The sequence below is a fragment of the Chrysochloris asiatica genome, unplaced genomic scaffold, assembly GCF_000296735.1.
Source record: "Chrysochloris asiatica unplaced genomic scaffold, ChrAsi1.0 scaffold00288, whole genome shotgun sequence".
Taxonomy (NCBI): Eukaryota; Metazoa; Chordata; class Mammalia; order Afrosoricida; family Chrysochloridae; genus Chrysochloris; species Chrysochloris asiatica.
In genome coordinates this window covers 1,575,259-1,597,732 of record NW_006408806.1, presented here as the reverse complement: position 1 = coordinate 1,597,732, position 22,474 = coordinate 1,575,259, and the positions used below count along the sequence as shown (strand labels likewise).

Sequence of the window (22,474 nt, the reverse complement as noted above, 5' to 3'; positions counted from 1 at the left end):
CTGCCCTGAAAACTTTTACTCAATCCACAATAAAACCTTAAATAAAAAATAAAAAAATTATGTGTCAGTAAAAGAAAATAGAAATAGGCAATATCTTCCTCCGTCTACAATTCACAACATACTTTTACAATAAATGTGGAGATACCGCCAAGTAAGTGATTAAACAAAGACAATGATTCTGAGGAATTCTTAACACAGAGAATTTAAAAATAAATATGCTGCTAGATGGCTATTTTACAAGTTAGCTTAATTTTTTTTTTTTTTTTTTTTAAGAGAGTCACCTAGACATAAGTTAGCACAAACAGGGTATGTTCTTTTCCCAGGTTAAAATAAACAGCCTGTTTCCAACCAGTTTACCAGTCCTTGCGTCCGTGCCTAAATCTCAGGCTAGCCTAGTAAATTCAGTCTTAGTGAACAGACCAAACATATTTAGAAACGAAACAGTTGAAATCAGTGCTGTTTTACCTGAGATGGTTTTAAATACAGCAAACAGCTTTAGATAACGAATGCTAAATATAGTATCTATTTTGGGGTATTAAGGGCCTACGCTTTTAAGTTCCTTAAAGGACATTGTATTATGCATTACTCAGTTTAATAATTGTTGTTAAGTACTGTCGAGTTGGTTCCAATTCACAGCAACCCTTTACAGGGTTTCCAAGGAGAAGTTGGTGGGTTTGAACTACCAATTTTGTAGTTTGCAGTCCATTGCTGATCTGACAGTGCTACACCAGGAGTCCCAGTTTAATAATAAACATATTTATTACTAAAGCCGATTTCTGGCTATATATAAAAATATAAAAATGTGAAAACACAGTTTCACAGGGTTCTTAAGCTTTTTAAATGAAAAATGCACACGTCAGCTTCATGACCCTAAAATTATTCATAGTATCATTTTTGACTAATTTGTACAATTTCTTCACATAAAGTTCAATCAACGTATCCCACTCATTGCCACCACACTGACTCTAACTCTCAGGGACTCTGTACAGGGTTTCCAAAACTGCAAATCTTTATGGGAGCAGAAAGCCTCATCTTCCTCTGGGGAGTAACTGACAACCTTGTGGTTAGCAGTCCAGTGAGCCTACAGCACCATAACATTCAGTATGTGTCATAAATACATGGTAATCGGTTTACAGTATCAGAAACCCTATACAGGATTGCTGTAAGTCAGAACCTACTCTATGGCACTCAACAACAATCCCAACTGAATCCCCAATAACTAATAGAAAAGGAAGGATAGATGTTGGCAGCTTTCTAAATTTATAAAATATCAAAGACATACTTTTCCCTCAAATGAAAATGCAAACGAAGTACCAAGGTCACCTGAAGTCATGTTTTTTATTTCCTAATCCAATGTTCAAGAGTTCCTGTGTGGCGTAAATGGTCAAGCATTTGACAACTAGCTAAAAGACTCGGGATTTGAACCTATCTGGAGGTGCCTTGGAAGACAAGCCTAGCAATCTGCTTCAGAAAGCCTGGAAACACTATATAGCATAGTTGTATCTGCACATACAGGGTTGCCACAAGTCAGAATTGTCAATAACTAACAACAACAACAATTCAGTGTTCTGTCATTTGCTTACTACTATTTACTGTGCTTCAAAGAAAGTATTCCATTCCTATTGATTCCCAAAATATATTTATTTATAGCTTCAAAAATTTATTCTTCTGTCATTTGTAATAAAATATAATCTCTGTCATCAATATATGACAGCACAAACTGAGTTATTTCTCATACAGTACTGATGAGTTTATAAAAAGTACACCTATGATCTGCCAAATGATTTTTTCCTTAGCCACAGAGTTTATTAGAGTACAACATAAACAACAGGGTTTTAGGTGAGGTAAGTCTGTAGTCATTTAAATGTGTGCAGTAAAATAGCCAAAATGGGATTAAAATTGAACTTTGATTTTATTAGCAAGATGTTCACCAACAGACACAACTGCTGCCAAGGAACAATGGAAACTAACTGTGCTAAAAATATTGTTGTTGTTGCTGTTATTAAGTGCCATGGAGTTGGTTCTGACTCACAGAAATCCTGTATAAGGGGTTCCCTGAGGCTTTAAATCTGCGTGGAAGCAGAATGCCTTATCTTTCTCCTGCGTTAAAAATATTGTTGTTGTTGTTGTTAGGTGCCGTCGAGTTGGTACCAACTCATAGCGACCTCATGCACAGCAGAACAGAACAAAAAACTGCCCGATCCTGGGCCAACCTCACTACTGTTGCTACACTTGAATCTATCGATGCTGCCACTTGGCCAATCCATCTCGTTTAGAGAGTTAAAATATCTAGGAATCAACCATCATTCTATATTTTGGTCCTTTACATGTCCTTCTGACCTCTAGGAGAAATATTTTATTGAAGACTTCTACTGTCTTCCCCAGACTTATGCTGGATACTGGATAGTCTTTCCTCTAGTCAATACTAAGCAGTATCTTGAAGTCAAAGGACTTCATGGAAAGAAGTCTAAAGAAGCATTTCCAGATAACTCATGAGATTGTAGAAGCAAGGGACTTACTGTTAAAACGGTAATCAGCAACTAACAGAAATGCTATTTTAGGTGTTCAACCAAATAAAACCTTAAAAAATTCATTTACATCCACATGGAGTGAAAAGAACTTGGAATTGGCGTTCTGAGTTGCAGTCATGATATCACTTATTAGCTGTATGACTTTAATAAGCCCCAGTACCTGCAGAACTTCATCTATAAAACTAGCATAACTCCTACCTACAAGGCCACATAAACTATGATCATAAAAGGTTTTTTTTGGATACATTAAACTGTAATTTTGACAAACTGTATCAGCTCATACAAGACTAGCTGAAACACCAAATGCATGACCAGTAATCCTTTCCAGGCGTGGTGGAAATAGATACGAAATTGGGTTCATTCTCGATGGTTTTCTCCTATTTCAACATCATTTGTCAGGTTCCTTAAAATCAATGCATTATTGTTTCCAATGGAATCTTGCATATCTACTGAATCTATCCGAATATGAACAATCTACTGAAACTTTTAGAATACTAAAAGTCATTAGGGAAAAAAAATAAACAGTATTTAAGAATAGGAAAAACTTCTATATTGACTGAGTTGTAAGGCAGGTGAAAATTTCTCTGAACCTAACCTCTACAGAATGACATTACCCCATGAGAGATTTTTTTTTTTTTTTTTTTTACAATGCACTAACATTAGCTGGGGAGTGCTATAGCTGTATAGAATAAAAACTGGATTGCTAACCACAAGGTCAGTGGTTCAAACCCACCAGCTGCTCCATGAAAGAAGGATGAGGATTTCTATTCCCACAAAGATTTACATACTACAAGATCAAGCAAGTTGCCCACCCAGAAGCCATCAAGGCAAGCGGTTGGGTCCCCTCTGGGTAAACCCCCTTCCAAGACTAAGACTCAATGGGAATACATAAGAGCAGACACGTGCTCTGACTGGTGACCACATTGGTCACCGATAAGGGGACGTGAGGGAAAAACAGCAATAAAGCTGCAAGCTAAGTCCAACCACATTCAATAGACTCCTGTGAACCCAGGTGAAGACCTGGTTGGCTAGCAGTTTGGCAAGACCTGGGGACTCTTGGCCCCAGAGTCAGTGACATAGCCATAGAGGACTAGAGTAGAGAATGAAGCGTCCAGCTGATAAGAATAGAGGGTGCATGCACAAAAACACCCACAATTGCAGATAATACCCACTTGACCTGGTTTCAATGGCTGGATCAGAGCTCAACTAGAAGAAGAAAGAAGAGGAAAAAAAGAGTAATCTGATACAATTTGATGAACTTGACCTACACCTATAGATGCAGTAGCTCAAAAGAGGGTACAAATCTTTACAGCAAGGATCATTCCCACCTCTTCAATACACAGGGTAGACAGGGATGGGCAACTTGGACATTGGCTACCCAAAATGGGGGCTTCAAAGGCAAGAAGTGACTGGCTTACAGGCTTTCCAGAGGGAACTTAGATCCAGAGGGCGTGGAGGAAGGTAGACTCTCCACTGAGTAGTATCCAATCTGTCTAGTAGGTCTCTTGTGATACAATAGTGAATAATTGTTATCAGGACTGATTGTGAGGGTTGGAAATGTAAAGGTAGATGATTTGTAGCAAAGGGAGGGGAGTAGTTGACTTTTCAGTCCAGGAGCAGAGGGCCCTGGGACTATCAAGGGAGAAGAGCGGAGTGCAGGACCCTACCCAAGAAACAGTGACTCCAGAGTTGGAGGCAGAGATGATGATGTGGAGAGATGGAGCGGCTGAAGACTCTAGAACCCAGAGATAGAGATGGACTGTGTGCTGAAGACCAGGGGGCAGGCTTGCAGGGTGTATGTACCCTTTGGTTGGCTGATGATGATGCATGAAGGAGATTGTAACCATGGCAATGAAACGATATACGATAGGATGAATGTTCTCCCATGTAAATGATCACATAATTCACAATACAACAGTTAAAAATTAAAAAAAAGCTATACATACAGCAAGTGAAGGTGAAAGAAAAAAAAAGATTTACAGCCTCGGAAACCCCAACTATGACCTTGCAGTTAGAAACCCTGCTCGTAATTCACTGCACTATGGGGGCTTCTTTCTGTTAGACCTAGTCAGCAGTCAGCAGTCACTGGGTTTGTAGTTCTCCATATTCCTAGAGTCCAGCTCAGTTTCTAGCACAGAGAAAGTAAGGGATTATAAATCAAATGAAATTTTGAGACTTGGGAAAAAATTTATCTTTACTAAACTAATTCTGTAAGCAAGAAAATTACTTTGAGTATTATATCCATTTTTAAGCTAAAACAGATACACAGATATTCCTAAATGTAGTCACAGATGGAGTGAAAGAATTTACCATCTGGTTTATAGGTGAAATTACTTAATTGCATCTATAATTAGATACATGCACTTGTCACAAATGTAAGAATTGCCTAATTTAGAGAAAGACAATGCAAAATCAAGCTAGGTATAATATTCAGTTCTTTTTGCACTGGAAATCTACACCTTTTCTACCTTAGTACATAAAACACAGCATTAAAAATAAAAACACAATTTACTACCAATGGAGCTTAAAGTATAAGCATTATTTTTCCTGAACAAATTTAAATACTGAATGTAGAGTTTTACTTAAAGCTCTCACCAAAAAAGTAAAATGTATACTAAGGAATATGAAATGTTAAAACAATGATGACACACCGATACAGCATCCATCTCCAAAGCAAATGTTCACAGGGAACATTCTCTGGTAATAACTGTTCGGGTTAAGTTTATTTTTATAGGCTGTTGCTAACACAATGCATGCTTAAAAGAGTTCTGTTAATTTTTTAACTGCACTAAATAAATCCTTTTGGTAGATGCCATATCAGGATAACTTTAAAGAAAGTTTTGGGTTTTTTTTAACTGCAGTAGTGATGACAATGTTAGTCAGATAGGCAACACATAGAAAAATAAGCAACCCATTTACTGTAGAGGAAAAAATTTTAAATGCTGTTTATGTGGAGGACAAAAATATTCATGCTAAGAAAAGCCTTATAATTTCTTATAGAAATGTCCCTGACTATACATAATAAATATGTACAAGCTACATGAACCATGTATGTTGTTGTTGTTGTTAATTGCCATCAAGTCGGTTCCAATCCACAGCAACTCTGCATAGGGTTTTCTAGAAGCAACTGGTGAGCTTGAACTGCCAAATTTGCAATTTAAACTGACTTTGCAGTACAGCGCATTAACCCACAGTGCCACACCAGAACTCCAAACCACGTAAATATACACATATGCTGTTGTTGTTGTTAAGTGCCATCAAGTCAGTTCCAATCCACAGCAACCCTGCATAGGGTTTTCTAGAAGTGACTGATGAGCTTGAACTGCCAAATTTGCAATTCAAACTGTCTTTGCAGTCCAGTCCAGTGCATTAACCCACAGTGCCACACCAGGACTCCAAACCATGTAAATATACACATATACTAAGTATATATATAAACATATCAGCATGTTTCTCATTTTCTATTTTTAGCTATAATTGTTTCATTTTGGTTTCTGGTTTGAGCAACTAAATAAATAATTCTTGTTGTTGTTAAGTGCTGTTAAGTCGGTTCCAACCCATTGCAACTCTGTACAGGGGTTCCAAGAAGCGACTAATGGATTTGAACTTCTGACCTTGAAATTCAAATTGACCTTATGGCCCAACACATTATCCTATGGTGCCACACCAGGATAAATGAGAGTTGTGGTTGAATGAACAAAAAGAACAAGAATTTCATTTTGGACATGCTAAGCAAATTTGAGGCTTCAATAATGCAATCAAGGAGATATGTCAGGATGAGATTTGGATATGTAAACATGGGATTGGAAATGCACAAATGAATGAATGACTGATGTGTAGAATGATTCCTTATATCTGAAGTAGGGACAATAAATAGGTTGATGTAAGTATCAAATAAAAGAACATACATAAAAACTGGTAACTATGTTCAGCCAGTGTTCTGTAAGATTAACTGTTATTATTTTTATCAGTATCAGTATCAGCAGCAGCATACAAATGATGTTTAGTCTTTGGTGAGGATGGAGAAAGAAGAGAGAAAAAAGAGGTGGCCCTAAGGCCAAGACTTCATTGACTGAGTATTAAAACCAAACAAATCCGTTGCCTTCCAGTCAATTTTGATCCATGGAGATGCATGTGTATAAAAGAAAACATGCCTTCCATATATTCTCAATGGCTCACTTTTTAGCAGTACATCAACAGGCCTTTCTTCTGAGGTGCCACTGGGTAAAACTGAACCTTTACCTTTTTGCTTGGCAAGCCAAGTGCCTTAACCCACTACCATCAGGTCAAGTCTGACTCTTAGTGGCCCTACAGGACAAAGTAGAATTGCACTTTAAGGTTTCCCAGACTGCAAAGCTGTATAGGCGTACACAGCCTCATCTTTCTCCAATGGCTTAACCTACTAGACCAAGAAGGATCTTTTAGAGTCAAGAAAACAACAAAGGGGACTCACAAAAACACAAAAGCCTGTGAGGTAGGAGTAAATACATCAGTATCACGCAAACCACCAGAGAAGTCCGTCGAGTACACTCAAACATACTCAACATACAAACTTTATAAAGTTAGCTAAAATTAAGAGCTTCCCAAATTTAGGTCCTGTTAATCTCTGTGTGGTGCTGCAGGATAATGCACTGGATCACAAGGTTGGTTTGAACCACAAAGTCAGCGGTTGAAATTCACCAGCCACTCCTTAGAAACCCTTTACAGGGTAGCTGTAAGCTGGAACCAACATGACAGCACTTAACAACAACAATCTATGCAAAGAAGAAAGGCTCTTTTAAAAAATTACACTCTCTAGGGAATTGCTTCCTGGTATTAGCACATCCCTTTCACAATCTTTATTTTTGTCTCCAAGTCTGTTTAGATAAATAAAAGAAAGTAATTTAAATAAGCAATGTCTTCATTCTAATACTGCCATATAAGGGACAGTACTCCTTCCTAACCATAGCATATTCTATGACTTCAAAATAGTTCAGTCACTGTCAACAAAATGAAACAGGAACGGACACAAATCTGTAAAATGTGGGTGGTGTTGGAATGATAACCAGAGTGAGGAACATTACAGGTTGACACCCTTCTAGGAACTTAATCTCCCTCTTAGAAAACAACGACACACTGCCTAGCAATCAAAGCTCTTGACTGGCAGAGTCGGAAACAACAGTATCCTGCTCAAACATGGTGGCTAACTGCACCACGTTGAATGTAGCCACTCTTTCCAGTCCTGGCAACAAGCCAACAACCAATCTCTTGCCTCAACCTCTGAAAATGGCTCATTACACCTCTTCTGAATCTCCCACTCCAGGACTTTGGCCTGTAATTTCTCTGGTTTGGTTACCATATCACTTCACCCAAATTTTAAATTTGCAGATCTGTTCTGATTTTACTGTGTTGGTCATGACTGAACTGGCTCAAACTGGTTCAAAGCCTTGGTTTATTAAAAATAATCTGTTCATTGAAGGTCTAAGGAAAAAAGAACTTTCTGTAAAGAAAGTCTGAACAGAAATCATGATGTTGTTAGTAAGTGCTGTCAAGTTAGTTCCAACTCATAGTGACTATGTATAGGGTTTCAGAGGCTGTATATCTTTGTGGGAACAGCAATATGTTGTTGTTGTTGTTAAGTGCCATCAAGTCAGTTCTGACCCACAGCGACCCTGTATAGGGTTTCTGAGGAACAGCCTTATAGACGACCCTATACAGGGCTTCTGGAGTCCTGGTGTGGCGCTGTGGGTTAATGTGCCAGATTGCAAAGCCATTTGAACTGCGAGGTTGGCAGTGCAAGCTCACCAGTTGCTCCTCGGAAACCCTATACAGAGTGGCTATGGGTTGGAACCAACTTGACAGCACTTTAACAACAACAACATATAAGGCTTCCAGGGAGCAGCTAGCGGGTTTGAACTGCCGACCTTATGGTTTTGCAATCCAGTGCTGATCCTACAGCACAATACCAGGTTCATACTAATGTCAAAATATAGTTATCTGGTAAGTATGCAGAGTCTCGTGTAATATTAAAAGGACAAAGTGTATTCTTTTCTCAAGGACAGCTTTCCCCTAAATCAGATTCCCAAAATAAACCATTATTCTAACCTTATCTGTTTATTACCTTGGGAAATACAGAAAACAATATGCAATACAGGTTTGCACTAAAGAAAAACTTCACGGTGGTAGGAAGACAGCATTTGATTAAAATACAAACAACTACGGAAAACATAAAGTGATATGTATAAGCGTTTGTGGAGGTGGGGTGGTAGAAAGGGGTGACTTGTACTAATATTTGAAAATATTTTATAACCAAAAAACTAAACATTAAGTTACAATTTCAAAAACGTGATATGTAATAATTTCATGGTTAATGCCAAATGATGATAAGAGGAGGGTTACAGGTTCAAGCTTTGGGTGTGAACAACTGTTGAGTCTTACTCTGTTTCATGCATACTTGACCCAGCTCAGCTGTCGCATGGGGAGGGGTCAAGGAGAGGAATTTGCTAGTGTAAACTCACTGCCATGGAAAAGGTACACCCAAACTGACACTGCTCACTGGCAAAAATTCCATATATTCTGCACAGATGTACAACAGGGTTGCTGGCTAGAGTATTAGATTATTTTACATATGCTATGGGTTTCTTTCAAAGCCAGAAATTCATTTTCTTCTGGTTATGAAAATTGCAGATCACTATAAAAAGAGTCAGCACAGAACTGACTGAGGTGGAGAATACACATCTACAGCAAGCTATTTCCCTGAGAGAAGATGAATCAAAGACATAACATTTTTCAGACATATATATATATATATATATATACATGAATATATATATTTCCTCCATTTTAGGAATCGCATTTTCAATGTCTCATATTTCTGAAATCTACATGCACCTTAAAATTGGTATATCTAGTTACAATATGTTTGTCTTATCAATATAAAGTGCTGTCATGGAGTAGGCCCCCTTCTCAGGGTGAGCTGATGCACAATAGAACCTTATACAGGGTTTCCGAAGCTGTAAATCTTTGCAAGAACAGAAACTTTCATCTTTCTCCCAAGGTGCAATTGGTGGGCTCGAACAGCTGACTGTGCGGTTTGCAGTCCAGTGCTTATCCTCTAGAGCCACTATACTCCCAAAACCAAGGATAGCTAAAGGCAATTGATAGAACTAGATGCCAGATATAGAGATGTTCGCTAAAATTCTTTCAACTTTTCTGTTTGAAATTTTTCATCTAAATGTTGAAAAATACCTAAAACACATTTCTAGTTTTTTTTAAAAGCATATACATATTTAATAGAGTATATATCTCTTTGTGAATACATACTGATCTACCTTATTTTGCATAATTATTTTAAAGATGAGCTAACGATGATTATTGTATTTTCACACAAATGCATTATAGAGTTTTGTGGGTTTTTTTGTAAACCAAGAAATCCCCTCATTCACTAGGTTTTCTATGCCTGCTATGTGAGAGCTTATTATTTACATGAGTGTGTTATATGCAAAAATGTTGTCGTTGTTAAGTGCCATCCAGTTGGTTCTGAACCATAGAGGCCATGTATAGGGTTTCTGAGGAACTGCTGGTGAGCCTGAACCATGGACATTGAAGTTCAAACCAACCTTGCAGTCCAGCACATTAACCCACCATGCCAAGCCAGGACTCCCAGAGTCTATTAAATTGCCTGGGCCATCATAAATGGAAGATGATTTAGAATAAAGCAAATGCTGAATACACTTCTTGATTCACAAATAAGAGACCATACTACATGAATGGATGACTTCTAGGAACAGCTCAGTGTCTCTCCATTCCCTGTTCTAATACAGTTGACTCAATTCCCCCAGAAAAGATATGGCTGCATTCCACTCCATTTAAATAGAGTGAGTGGATATCTCAAAGGGAATGAAAGCCTGTGCACTTGTACCCCATCTCACTCTCTTCCTTCCTTCCTTGGGGTGAAATGAAACAGGCTACACTAACCACAGCTTTACTCTTCCCCTTCTTTAGGACCTTTCCCCCTGATAGCTATGTCTAGTCCAAAGGGGAAAAATCTTTTCTCTCTCTTGCAGCCACACCATCTCCTCTTCAGGTGGGGCCAGTACATTAGATCAGCCTTTCCTCAAAAGGAGGTTTATATTGGGAGGGAAAGATGGAACTTTTTTCTTTGGAACAGCAACAGGAATTCACGATGACTGGAATACTGCATGGGGTTACAGTCAAAGCTCCAGCCAGAAGTACAGCTTTTCTTTCTTTCCTGATTTACTCACTTTGCTACACTGCCTTGTGTGTATGTGGGTGTCCTTTATTTGGGAGCCCTGAAGGAAGATGTGGATGCAGTACAGGGAAGAGTTAGGTTTTTTTCTGAATATCCTGATTACCATATCCATTAACAGAATCCTAATAACACATCTTTTCAATGTACACAATTACTTTTTTCCATTTAACCATACATTGGCTATGGTTTTTCAAATCAACACACAGATTTATTAACTCCATGCCAGTTTTAAGTAGGAGTTTATGAGTATCTTGGCCCAGTGATTATTAAAGCAGAGGTAGCCAGACCAAGAAGACACTGGTGATTCAGTGGTAGAAATCTCTCCTTCATATAGGAAACCCAGACTCAACTCCCAGTCAAAGCGCCTCGCAAGCAGCCACTACCATCTGTCAGTGGAGGTGTGTGTGTGGTTATCACACTGAACAGGTTTCAGTGGGACTTCACGATTTACATAGGCGAGGCATAAAGGCCTGGTAATCTACTTCTGAAATGCAGTTAATGAAAACTCTGTGCATCTGATCTGTAACCCATCATGGAGATGATGAAGGACCATGCAGTGTTCCATGCTGTGTGTAGGAATCACCAAGAGTGAGGGGCTGACTAGATACCAACTAACAAGTAAGACCAAGGATTCATATCTGTATTCCTGCTGCAATAACACCTAGATGTGGGGGTCCTGAACTAGAGCATAAGGGCCTCACTAGAGCCCTTGACATCTGTCACTATACAACTTTCTAAGTTTTCTGTTCATATGCATGGATATAATAGGCCAAGAAGTGACTCAGCTCATCACTGTTTGGTATATATGTTTTGAGAAACATGGCTTGTCAGGTATTGGCTTCACTAACAAATGGAATGAGTAGCTGTTTTTGTACTGTATAAATATACTCCAGTGCTCTGAATACAACATAAAATCATGCTTCATAAAATAACAATGGAAGAATGACTTTGGAATTGGTCAATTATTGAGTCACTGTTACGTATTGTTCTTACCTCATTTGAAGGAATTGTGGCAAATGGCTTGATGATAGCAGCTAATGGAATCTGAGCTTGCTTAGCCATATCCGATGTGCATGGGAAACAGTATGTTGTGCTACGGATATATCGAGGACTAGCATTACCTGAAATGTTCAAAGGGAAGCAAGCACTTAAAATTTAGCTGGAAAACATCTTCTCTAAAATATTTAAATTGTTTACAGGTACGTTTAGATATTGCATTTGCCTTATTTGTAAACCTTTATCCATGATATCTAAAAAACAAAAATGTGGTACTGTGCAAGTCTACAACTGAACACACAAACAGGGTCAGTGACATTGGCTCTGTAGGGCAGATAATGGTCCTCACATTTTAGAGAAAAACTGAAGCCTACAGAGGTGAACAAACCTCACACAAGCTTAAAACCTTTTCAAGTGCTAGATTCCCTACCACTATCGTACCAGTGTTCTAAGATGTTGTAAAGCAAATGGGAGCATGTACTGGAGTTTGTCGGTGATGCTAATGATTCAGGGAACAGTTCAAACCCACCCAAAAGCCATTCAAACCCACCCACAAAAGCCCATCAGAAGAAAAACCTGATGATTTTCTTCCGAAAGGTCATAGCTACAAAACCCTGATATGGAATACAATTGTACTCTGCACACATGGGGTTACCATGAATTGAAATTAACTACGGCAACAATGCATAATTGGTCAGAGCATAAAGAAATTTAATCCCATGAATTAAAATCAATAATTTTCTTAAACTCACTGATACACTGCACTAGGTATCACCAGAAACTCTGTAGACTTCTATAAGCAGGGGACAGAATTCAGTTGACAGTATCTTCTTAGTATTTGAGAGATCAAAAGCAAATCAGACCCATTTTTAGCTATTGGGTGTTCTCCACAAGTGACAGCACTACTGAAAGGTATCAATGAACTTTCCCTTAAACAAATGGTCAGAAATTTTAAAACCTCAGTTAAAAATATAATAAATACCTTGGTCTTGTACCATAAAATCTGTAGTGACCAGGGGAGGTACCTGGCCTCTGGAGTTGGTGGCATACACTTGTCCCCCTTTGGTGGCTCTGTCATTTTCAATCACATAGATCTGAGAAATAAGACATCAAGAAAAATTTAAAGTAAGTTGAAGCGCTTCCAAATATTCAATTAAAAAAATATTCTCAAAAGAAAAATTCTCTCTCTCACACGTATATACATTAAATAACAGGCTTAGTATAAATCTCTGAATTCATTTCATATCAAATTTTCATTGAGACTCTGCCATGTCTTCATTCCATTTTTTTTTCTTTTCACAGTTTTAGACCCAGGGTTTCACAAATTCCATTCTGTGAATTAATAATGATCTCTAATCCTGACTCTTCAGATAATTTTATTTTTATTTACTTATTGGTGCAAAATCAATGATTTGTTCATTTCAGTACCTTCTTTAGACAGCATAAGACATGACTATACACATGGATGGACCTCACCAGATGGAATACACAGAAATGAAATTCACTACCTCTGCAGAAAGGGATGATGGAAAAGCTCGATATCATCAGTCAAAACAAGGCCAGGGGCAGACTGTTGAAAAGACCATCAATTACTCGTACACAAATTCAAACTGAAGCTGAAGAAAATGAAAATAAGTCCACAAGAGGCAAAATATGACCTTGAATAGATCCCACCTGAATTTAGAGATCATCTGAAAAACAGATTTGATACATTAAACACTAAAGACCGAAGACCAGAGGAGTTGTGGGATGACACCAAGAACATAATACAGGAAGAAAGCAAAAAGTCATTAAGGAGACAAGAAAAAAGGAAAAGGTCAAAATGAATGTCAGAAGAGACACTGAAACTTGTCCTCCAGTGTAGATATGTTAAAGCAAATGGAAGAAATGAGGATGTCCAAGAGCTGAACAGATAATTTCAAAAATCATCTCAAAAGATAAAGCCAAATATTACAACAAAATGTGCAAAGATCTGGAATCAGAAAACCAAAAAGGAAGAACACACTCAGCATTTCTCAAGCTGGGGGAACTGAATAAAAAATTCAAGCCTCAACTTTCATTATTGAAAGATTCTCTGGGCAAATTATTGAATGATGCAGAAAGCATCAAGAGAAGATGGAAGGAATACACAGAGTCACAAAAGGAAATGGTTAATGTTCAACCATTTCTAGAGGTAGCATATGATCAAGAGCTAATGATACTGAAGGAGGAAATCCAAGGTGCATTGAAACAATTGCCAAAGAACAAGACACCAAGAATTGATGGAATAAAAATGAAATCTTTCAAGAAAGTGAGGCAGCACAGGAGGCACTCACTCATCTCTGCCAAGAAATTTGGAAGACAACTATCTGGCCGACTGACTGGAAGAGATCTGTATTTGTGCCCATTCCAAAGAGAGGTGATCCAATGGAATGTGGAAATCATCGGGTAATCTCTTTGATGTCCCATGCAAGAAAAGTTTTACTAAAGGTAATACAGAAACGGCTGCAAGCATACATTGACAGACAACTTTTAGAGGCTCAAGCCGGATTCAGAAGAAGCCATGGAACGAGGGATATCATTGCCGATGGATCTTGGCTGAAAACAGAGAATATCAGAAAGATGTTTACCTGTGCTTTACTGACTATGCAAACACTTCTGATTGTGTGACAGGCTATGGACAACACTGCGAAGTATGAGTATTTTGAAACACTTCATTGTGCTCATAAGGAATCTGTACTTGGACCAACAGGCAGTTGTTCAAACAGAACATGGGAACACTGAATGGTTTAAAATCAAGAAAGGTGGTGCGACAAGGTTGTATTCTTTCATCATACTTATTAAACCTGTATGCTGAGCAAATAAATCATCTGAGAAGCTGGGTTATATGAAGAAAAATGTGGCATCAGAGTTGGAGGAAGGCTTATTAACAACCTGCGATATGCAGATGATACAACCTTGCTTGCTGAAAGTGAAGAGGACTTAAAACATACACTGGTGAAGATCAAAGAGCACAGCCTTCAGTATGGATTACATCTCAATGTAAATGTAATCTACACCACTGGACCATTAAATATTTTTATCAATGGAGAAAACATTGAAGTTGTCAAGGACTTCATTCTTCTCGGATCAACTATCAACACTCATGGAAGCAGCAGTCAAGAAATCAGACAACGTATTGTATTAGGCAAATCTGCTGCACAAGACCTTTTTAAAGTGTAGAAGAGCAAACGTGCGAGTTTGAGGACTAGAGTGCGCCTGACCCAAGCCATGGTATTTTCAATAACCCCGTATGCATGTGAAAGCTGGACAGTGAATAAGAAAGACCGTAGAAGAATTGATGCTTTTGAGTTATGGTGTTGGAGAATACTGAAAGTGCCATGGGCTGCCAAAAGAACCAATAGATGCGTTTTGGAAGAAGTGCAGCCAGAGTGCTTCTTGGAGGCCAAGATGACTAAACTTTGTCTCTCATACTTTGGACATATTGTCAGGAGGGACCAGTCACTGGAGAAGGATATCATGTTTGGTAAGGTGGAGGGTCCGAAAAAATGAGGAGGACCCCCAACGAGATGGATTAGCCAAGTGGCAGCATCGATGGACTCAAGTGTGGCAACAGTAGTGAGGTTGGCCCAGGATCGGGCAGTGTTTCATTCTGCTGTGCATAAGGTTGCTATGAGTCGATATCGACTTGATGGCACCTAACAACAACAACAACAACAACCATTGGTTATGTCCCCAAAAAAATAGCAAATCTGAAAGAAAAAAAAAAAAAAAATCAAAGCACCTTTTTAAAAGAAAGCATCTTTCACAGTTACAAAAATAAACTCTAAAGTGCTAAAAATAATTAAGAAAGATTTTACAATATGTAACCTAGAGAATCTTTACCTTTTCTCCTGAAATCCCTTTTAATCTTGGACTTTTCAAGTTTCCTTCTATTGCCTACCAGAAATTTCAGTAGTGATTTTGACTGTAAGTTCTGTATTCAATTTGATACTGATGACAGCGATTCTGGATAATGCTAAAATTACCTCAAAATGTGTAAGACTTCCTCTTCCATGAAGATGTGTCATGAGAATTATTTCCACACTTAATTGCTATGAATAGAATATTCTAGATTCATAAAATAGAATCAAGAGGACAAAATAGAAAGTGATTCTCTTATGATAAAGGAACAAGACGTAGAAGGGAGAAACAAAGAGGAAGTTAAGATGTGTGCCTACAAGTAAGAAAGGCTGCTTTAGGAAGGATTATTTGACCTTTGAAATGGAGAAATAAAGGGGAAATGGAAGAGATCAACTTCTGAATCACCCCTCTGTGGATTTAGAGATAGTAAGGAAGAATTCTGATGGTGATACCCGTATACCTACTTTGAAAAAAAAATACAAACAGAAGACAGCATCACCCAAAAGGGCTGAAATAAACATCTAGCAAAGGGCTGGCATGTAACAGGCACTCAAATCAATGTGTGTCCATATCTTTCTTCCCAACAACTTTATAATGCAATTCCGAAGTAAAGAGTTTATCACCACTGATAGTACAATCAATGAAGAATAGCTTTATTAAAACCTGCTGAATAAAATATGCATATTTTATATGAGCAGATCTAAAAAAGGAAAACAGCAAAGTAATGGGTTTTTTTCTTTTACTGTCATCATTTTATGCTTAGAATGTTATATTTTATTAGAAATGAAAAATAATTTATCAGATGAAGGAACAACCTGAACAATTTTCCTAATAAAAAGAAGAAAGAATTTATTTAGTTGGCCAAAGCAAGCTACTTTGGTAAAAGGAACCAAAAAAGATTCCATCTGCCATTGCTTGCTATTTTGTTACCTTTAAGATTAAAAATAAATGCTGGGCTGATTTATGTTTCTATATTTTAAGGGGCTTGGCTGAATCACATTATCTACTGCTTATTGCTTTTATTGTTAATATTCACTCATTTGTTCAACAAGTATCTGAGCACACAGTATTTGCCAGACCCGGGACTAGGTGTCAGAGACACAGACACAATCCTTCCACTGTAGTCGGCAGACAGGCACTAAATAAACAAATGTACAGATGGTATGGGCTAATGAGCTATGGTCTGTGGGCTAACGCGCTGGACAGCACAGTTGGTTTGAATTACAAGGCCAGCAGTTCAAGTCCACCAGCTGCTCCTTGCAAACCCTGTACAGAGTTGCTATGCCGACTCTACCATACTTAACAACAACAACATCAGTGCAGTAGATATGAAGTGACATAGCTAGGGTATCAGAGGAATGGAGGATGAGCAAAACAGGCTTAAGAGAAATGAAGAAATAGGTCATGTCAGCATTATGAAAGTTTAGACTAGGATGGAGAGATACAGCATGGAAGGCCAAGATGATTAGTTAAAAACACTGAATGTAAAAATCAAGAGAATGACAGAACCAAGGATGACTCCCAAGTATTTTTACAAGAGGAACTGGAAAGATAAGGGTGAGACCTGAACTTCAAGCGAAACATCTTGACTACAATTATCTGCATTCTCATTTAAAGCATGAGAATGGGTGTTTCTCACGCTTCAGTGTGACTAAGTCTTCCCTGGAGACTGTGTAACATACAGCTTCCAAAGCCCCACTCTCAGAGAGTCTAATCTGTATGCCCTGGGTTGGTGCATACGGTTACACCCTCAGCTACTAACCAAAAGACAGGTGGTTAGAATCACCCAAAGGTACTTCAGGAAGCCTGGTGGTCTACTTCCAATAGCAGTCACTGAAAACCCTAAGGAGCACAGTGCAGTCTGAACTGGTTTGATTTGGGGTTAGGACGAGGTCTGAGACAGTGAATTTCTAATAAGCGAAGCTCCAGGCTGGTGCCATCTTGGGAGGACATTTTTTGTATAGTGTTGATCTAGAGAGTAAGTGCTGATGGAGACAAGAGCCCAAAGTCTAAGTTTGTAATACTTAATCATATATCAGGTGATCAAAGGACGATGTAGATCCAGCAATAGAGACAAGAAAGAGTCATCTGTGGGATAAGCAAAGATTTAAATGATGGTGATGTCCCCAAAACAATAAAGTGTTTTAAGAAGTTACAGAGTGGGCAGATGTGTCAAATTGCTGCGGATAGGTATTTGTTGTTAAGTACTGTTGAGTCAATTTTGACTCATAGTTACCCTGAATAGGATTTCTGAGGAGCAGCTGGTGAGTTTGAACTGCTGACCTTGCAGTCCAGTGTTTATCTTACAGCACCACACCAGGATAGACAGATGAAATCTGAGAATTACCATTAGATTTGATAACAGAAGGTTACCGGTGACCTGAATAACCACATTGGTGGGGATGCGGGGATGAAATCTACATTGGAGAAGGTTCAAGAGGGATGGAAGGAGATGAACTAAACCTTTCACCTCACTCTTATTGAAATGGATTACTCAGTGATTTAAAATAGCATTTGTAAAGAATATACTATCACTGCTAATTACTCAAAAACATCAATCGGTATAGCCATTAAGCAGTTTATATGGTGCAAACACAAAAACTACAAAGAGAGTTTCTCTCATGAAGACCCCTCTGACTCCCACATATATACATACATATACAGACATATTTACATATTCATCCATCCATACATACACACGAGGGGACTTCAAAGAGTTCATAGAAAAGTACCATTGTCTTGTAATTCCATTTTTTCCACAAACATATCCCATATATAAAGGAAGGTTTCTCTAGTGAGGAATACTGTTGTTGCTGAGTGCTAGTGAGTCAGTTCTGACTCATAGAAACCCTGCATAAGGTTTCCTAAGAGTGGCTGGTGGGTTTGAACCACTGACATTATAGTTACCAATCCAGGCTTATCCAACAGTGGTACACCAAACCTCTTCAAAATAAAAGATAGGATAAATGTGAACCAACTGATGAGTTTCTGAGAATAATGAATACAGAATAGTTCTTTGTCAAGGAGATTGCTGGGGTGAGGAGAGCACTTACTGGGCTGGGGATGGAGTCAGGATCCAACTTCTTCTGGGGCTGTGGTGGACCAGTCATCTGTGCGGGACCACTGGGGAAACCTCCTGGGTAGGAGAGCTGTGTGCCTGCCATCGGAGGACCATAGTTGGCTGCTTGAAGACAATTTTAAAAGAAATGGCTATGACTATCAACTCCAGATAGAGGGCTCCCAGACAATATTACACTGCATGTTTTATCTTATTAAATATTTTCTATTTCATTCTTTAATTAATCTACCTCATTATTTCATGTATTCTATTTGTACAAGGAGTTAGGTGTGAGTCATCTATGGTTCCCTTTCTTTGTCATTGCTACACTGTTAAAAAACCATCATTCCTTAAAAGTAAGTAACAGATGCCTAGTAACATAGAAAGGGTGCCTTTAGGTGACCCAAAGCCTTCCTCTGAGCCCTGCCCACCTTACCCTGCTGTGCAGGATATCCAGTGCCCGGGGGCTGTCCTGGAAGAGGTGGGGGCTGGTACTGGGCAGTCAGAGGAGCAGGCCCAGGAAGTCCATCCGGCCTGTGCATTGGTGGAGGCAAGGATGAGGGACCAGGGCCATTCAGTGCAGTGGGTGGTGGTGGGAGAACCTGTGATCCAGGCTGCAAGATGGATGGCTGTGGAGGTCGAGGAGGACCCTGGAATGCTGCTGCTGATTGAGGGCCAGGGGGCCCCTGGCCGGGGGGACCCATGCCCGAACCTGTTGGGGAAAGAAGACCAGCCCACTTAAATGGAGTATTTTTAACTCCCTAACTTGTACAAATTACACTACAGGAATAGTTGTTTCCCTTACATCAAGCAAGAAGGCTCCCTTATAAATCATGTATTTTGCCCCATAATGAACTCTCCCTCAGAAAGTGATATAAGTGCTCTTTGGGGGCATTTTATACAGCGAGAGAATTTTAAAAGGGTGAAAGTGACATTTATAGCTTTAGTGAGAAAATGAGTGGTATACAGTGTAATTCAAATTGCATTAACTTTACATGTTGTTGTTGTTGTCGTTATATGCCGTGGAGTTGGTTCCGACTCATAGCGACCCTTTACAGGGTTTCTGAGGCTGTAAATCTTTATGGGAGCAGAAAGCCTCATCTTTTTCCCACAGAATAGCTGGTAGTTTCAAACCGCTGACCGTGAGGTTCGCAGCCCGATTCGTAACCACTACGCTACCAGAGCTCCTTAACTTTTTACACAGTGCATGTAATTAATTAAGGAATTATTTCTGGTACAAAAACGTAAAAAATTACATAATTACATAGAAAAACTTTATCACATATCAAGGTTTGCTCGGGTAACAAATAGTTAATCAATTATGTCCACCCTGTGCATGGCTTCATCAAATGGACTTCAGAACTAGGTAGAAATGGACAAAGGATGGGCTGATGACATCCTTTTTAATCATTTTACAACTAGTTGCGAAGCCAGATGACTTTTTCCTTTCTCTAATATGTGAAGCTGAAATATATCTTTAGAGACATTACCCTTTTTGAAATCAGTAAAAGGTAAGAAATATTCTGAGGATATTTGTTGTTGTTGTTGTTTTGCTGTGTTTAACTAATACTTGAAAAAGTGAATTTGAAGTCATATGGGCACATTCTTCATTAAAGCAGATGCTGACCATATAGCAATAGCACTGATTCCGATGCTTCTCAGAACACACAGCACTTCTGTTGCTGTAAATCTCAGTACTGTAACTCTTTCTCCTATTATTCTCGTTTCTGCCTCACGGCGTCTGACTTTTCATTCTCCCTAAACACAGAATTAAAGTGCACTGTGAAACAACGAGTGTCATATTTTTAACTGGGGGACCTTAATAAACAACACAAAGTTAAATAAAACTACCCTCATGTTCACTGAATTGTAGTGGGAATTGTCAAACTGGTGTATGTTTTACTGTGCACATTCACAACAAGAACAAAACATGATTTAAAAGAAATAAACTATCCTCATATTTCTGAGAATAATTTCTTTGTTGCAATGTTTGTCTGGTAGCGTAGTGGTTACGAATCGGGCTGCTAACCTCAAGATCGGCAGTTTGAAACCACCAGGTGTTCCGCGGGAGACAGATGAGGCTTTCTGCTCCCATAAAGATTTACAGCCTTGGAAACCCTGTGCAGGGTCACTATGCGTCAGAACCGACTCCATGGTACTTAACAACAACAACGTTTATTTGTGAAGTCAGCATTTTGTTGTTGTCACTGCTGTTATTTATTGTGTTGCTACTGAACATAAAAAGTATTCTGAAGGTCCTCCATGACAGCATGATCAAGAAAAAAAGCTCAATATATAAAACCAATGGTTTATATGAAAATGGCCAGAATACCACCTCAATATAGAACGCCGCTTACATTTATTTTTTAAATGAAGAAAATCTTTCCCACTGAAAATAATCATAGCATAAGGCAATTAAGGAAAACTAGTAATGGAGCCTGTACCATAGTTGTTCATTTGCATGGCATTGAGCTGATTGCCGAGTTGAGTGATGGATGAAGTGGATACAGGGCTTGGATAAGCCGATTGTGTAGAAGGTGAGTATGGGACATAAGAGGATGCTGCATTGCTGACTGGTGGAGGACCTGGAAATCTGGAAGAAGGAAAAAGAGTGTTAAGTATCATAGAATCTCATAAGCCAATGACACATGGCAACTGTCAATAACTAGTCAAATTAAATAAGTTTGTGAAGTAAGCACTAAGAAAAATGACTTATATCCTGAAATTTCAATTAACCTTGATATGAGTTCATAATGAGTCATGCAATATCTATTTATGCTCACATGTGGAACCTATTAAAATATCTAGAAAAGAGAAACAGAGAGAAATCCCAATGTGAATGCAGAAGCAGAAACAACTTTTGGAAATTCATTTAGGAAACTAAGCCTACCAAAGGCTTATCTATACGGCAGTCAATGATTGATAGACCAGTAAAGGAAAAACAAAAATTAAAAAAACAGCTGAAATGCATTACGGTTGAATATTTACTATCATATTTACTATCCAGCTTTTAAAATAAAACATCACCTGCACTATAATTTGAGTTGTTCTTATTGTTAAGTGCCGTAGAGTTTGTTCTGATTCATAGCAACCCTGTATAGGGTTTCTGAGGAGCTGCTGGTGAGCTTGAACCACCAACCTTGAGGTTCAACCCGACCTTGCAGTCCATGGCATTAACCCACAGCACCACAAAAATGGCATGAAGACCATGTGTGACATTCTCCAGCTTCACAAGGAGGAGGAGGAGAATTATCAGCCCAAGGTCAATTTCTACATGACTGAGATCACACATGCCTCTGCCTTCTAAACTTCTTAATCCTATTCTGACACCAACCATCCCTCACACAACACTCTACTTCTCTGCTGGGTTCACTAATCTGTGGCTATAACCACAGAGAACTCACAGACAATATTCACGAATATGGGGTTTGTTAGAAAAGTTGTTGTTAAGTGCCATCAAGTCCGTTCCAACTCACAGTAACTCTGTATACGGTTTCCAAGGAGCAGCTGGTGAGTTTGAACCAACTGTCCTTGTGGTCCAAAATGAACTTGTGGCCCACTGCTTTATCCCACAGTGCCATACCAGGACTTTTATTAGGAAAATTAACAGAGTACCATTCAGTACCAAAAACAACTTCTTGTTGTTGTTGTTAGGTGTCATCAAGTCAGTACCGACCCATAGCGACCTTATTTATGCACAGCAGAACGAAACACTGCCCAATCCTGGGCCAACCTCACTACTGTTGCCATGCTTGA

At 38.8% G+C, this 22,474-nt stretch overlaps 1 protein-coding gene across 2 annotated transcripts in view; it reads right to left on the bottom strand.

Annotated features, from left to right (window-relative positions):
* The window catches only part of SEC24D (SEC24 family member D), a 166,912-nt gene that overhangs the window by 118,736 nt on the left and 25,702 nt on the right, over window positions 1–22,474 (bottom strand). Inside the window, exons 4-8 of one of the 2 annotated variants that reach the window (XM_006874588.1) lie at window positions 21,163–21,311; window positions 19,155–19,430; window positions 18,714–18,841; window positions 12,761–12,872; window positions 11,776–11,903 (exon numbers count right to left, since the gene is read on the bottom strand). In XM_006874588.1, coding sequence (XP_006874650.1) covers window positions 11,776–11,903; window positions 12,761–12,872; window positions 18,714–18,841; window positions 19,155–19,430; window positions 21,163–21,311 — 793 coding nt within the window. Of the gene's footprint in view, window positions 1–11,775; window positions 11,904–12,760; window positions 12,873–18,713; window positions 18,845–19,154; window positions 19,431–21,162; window positions 21,312–22,474 lie in introns of both variants that reach the window. The other variant, XM_006874587.1, reaches the window with a different exon arrangement.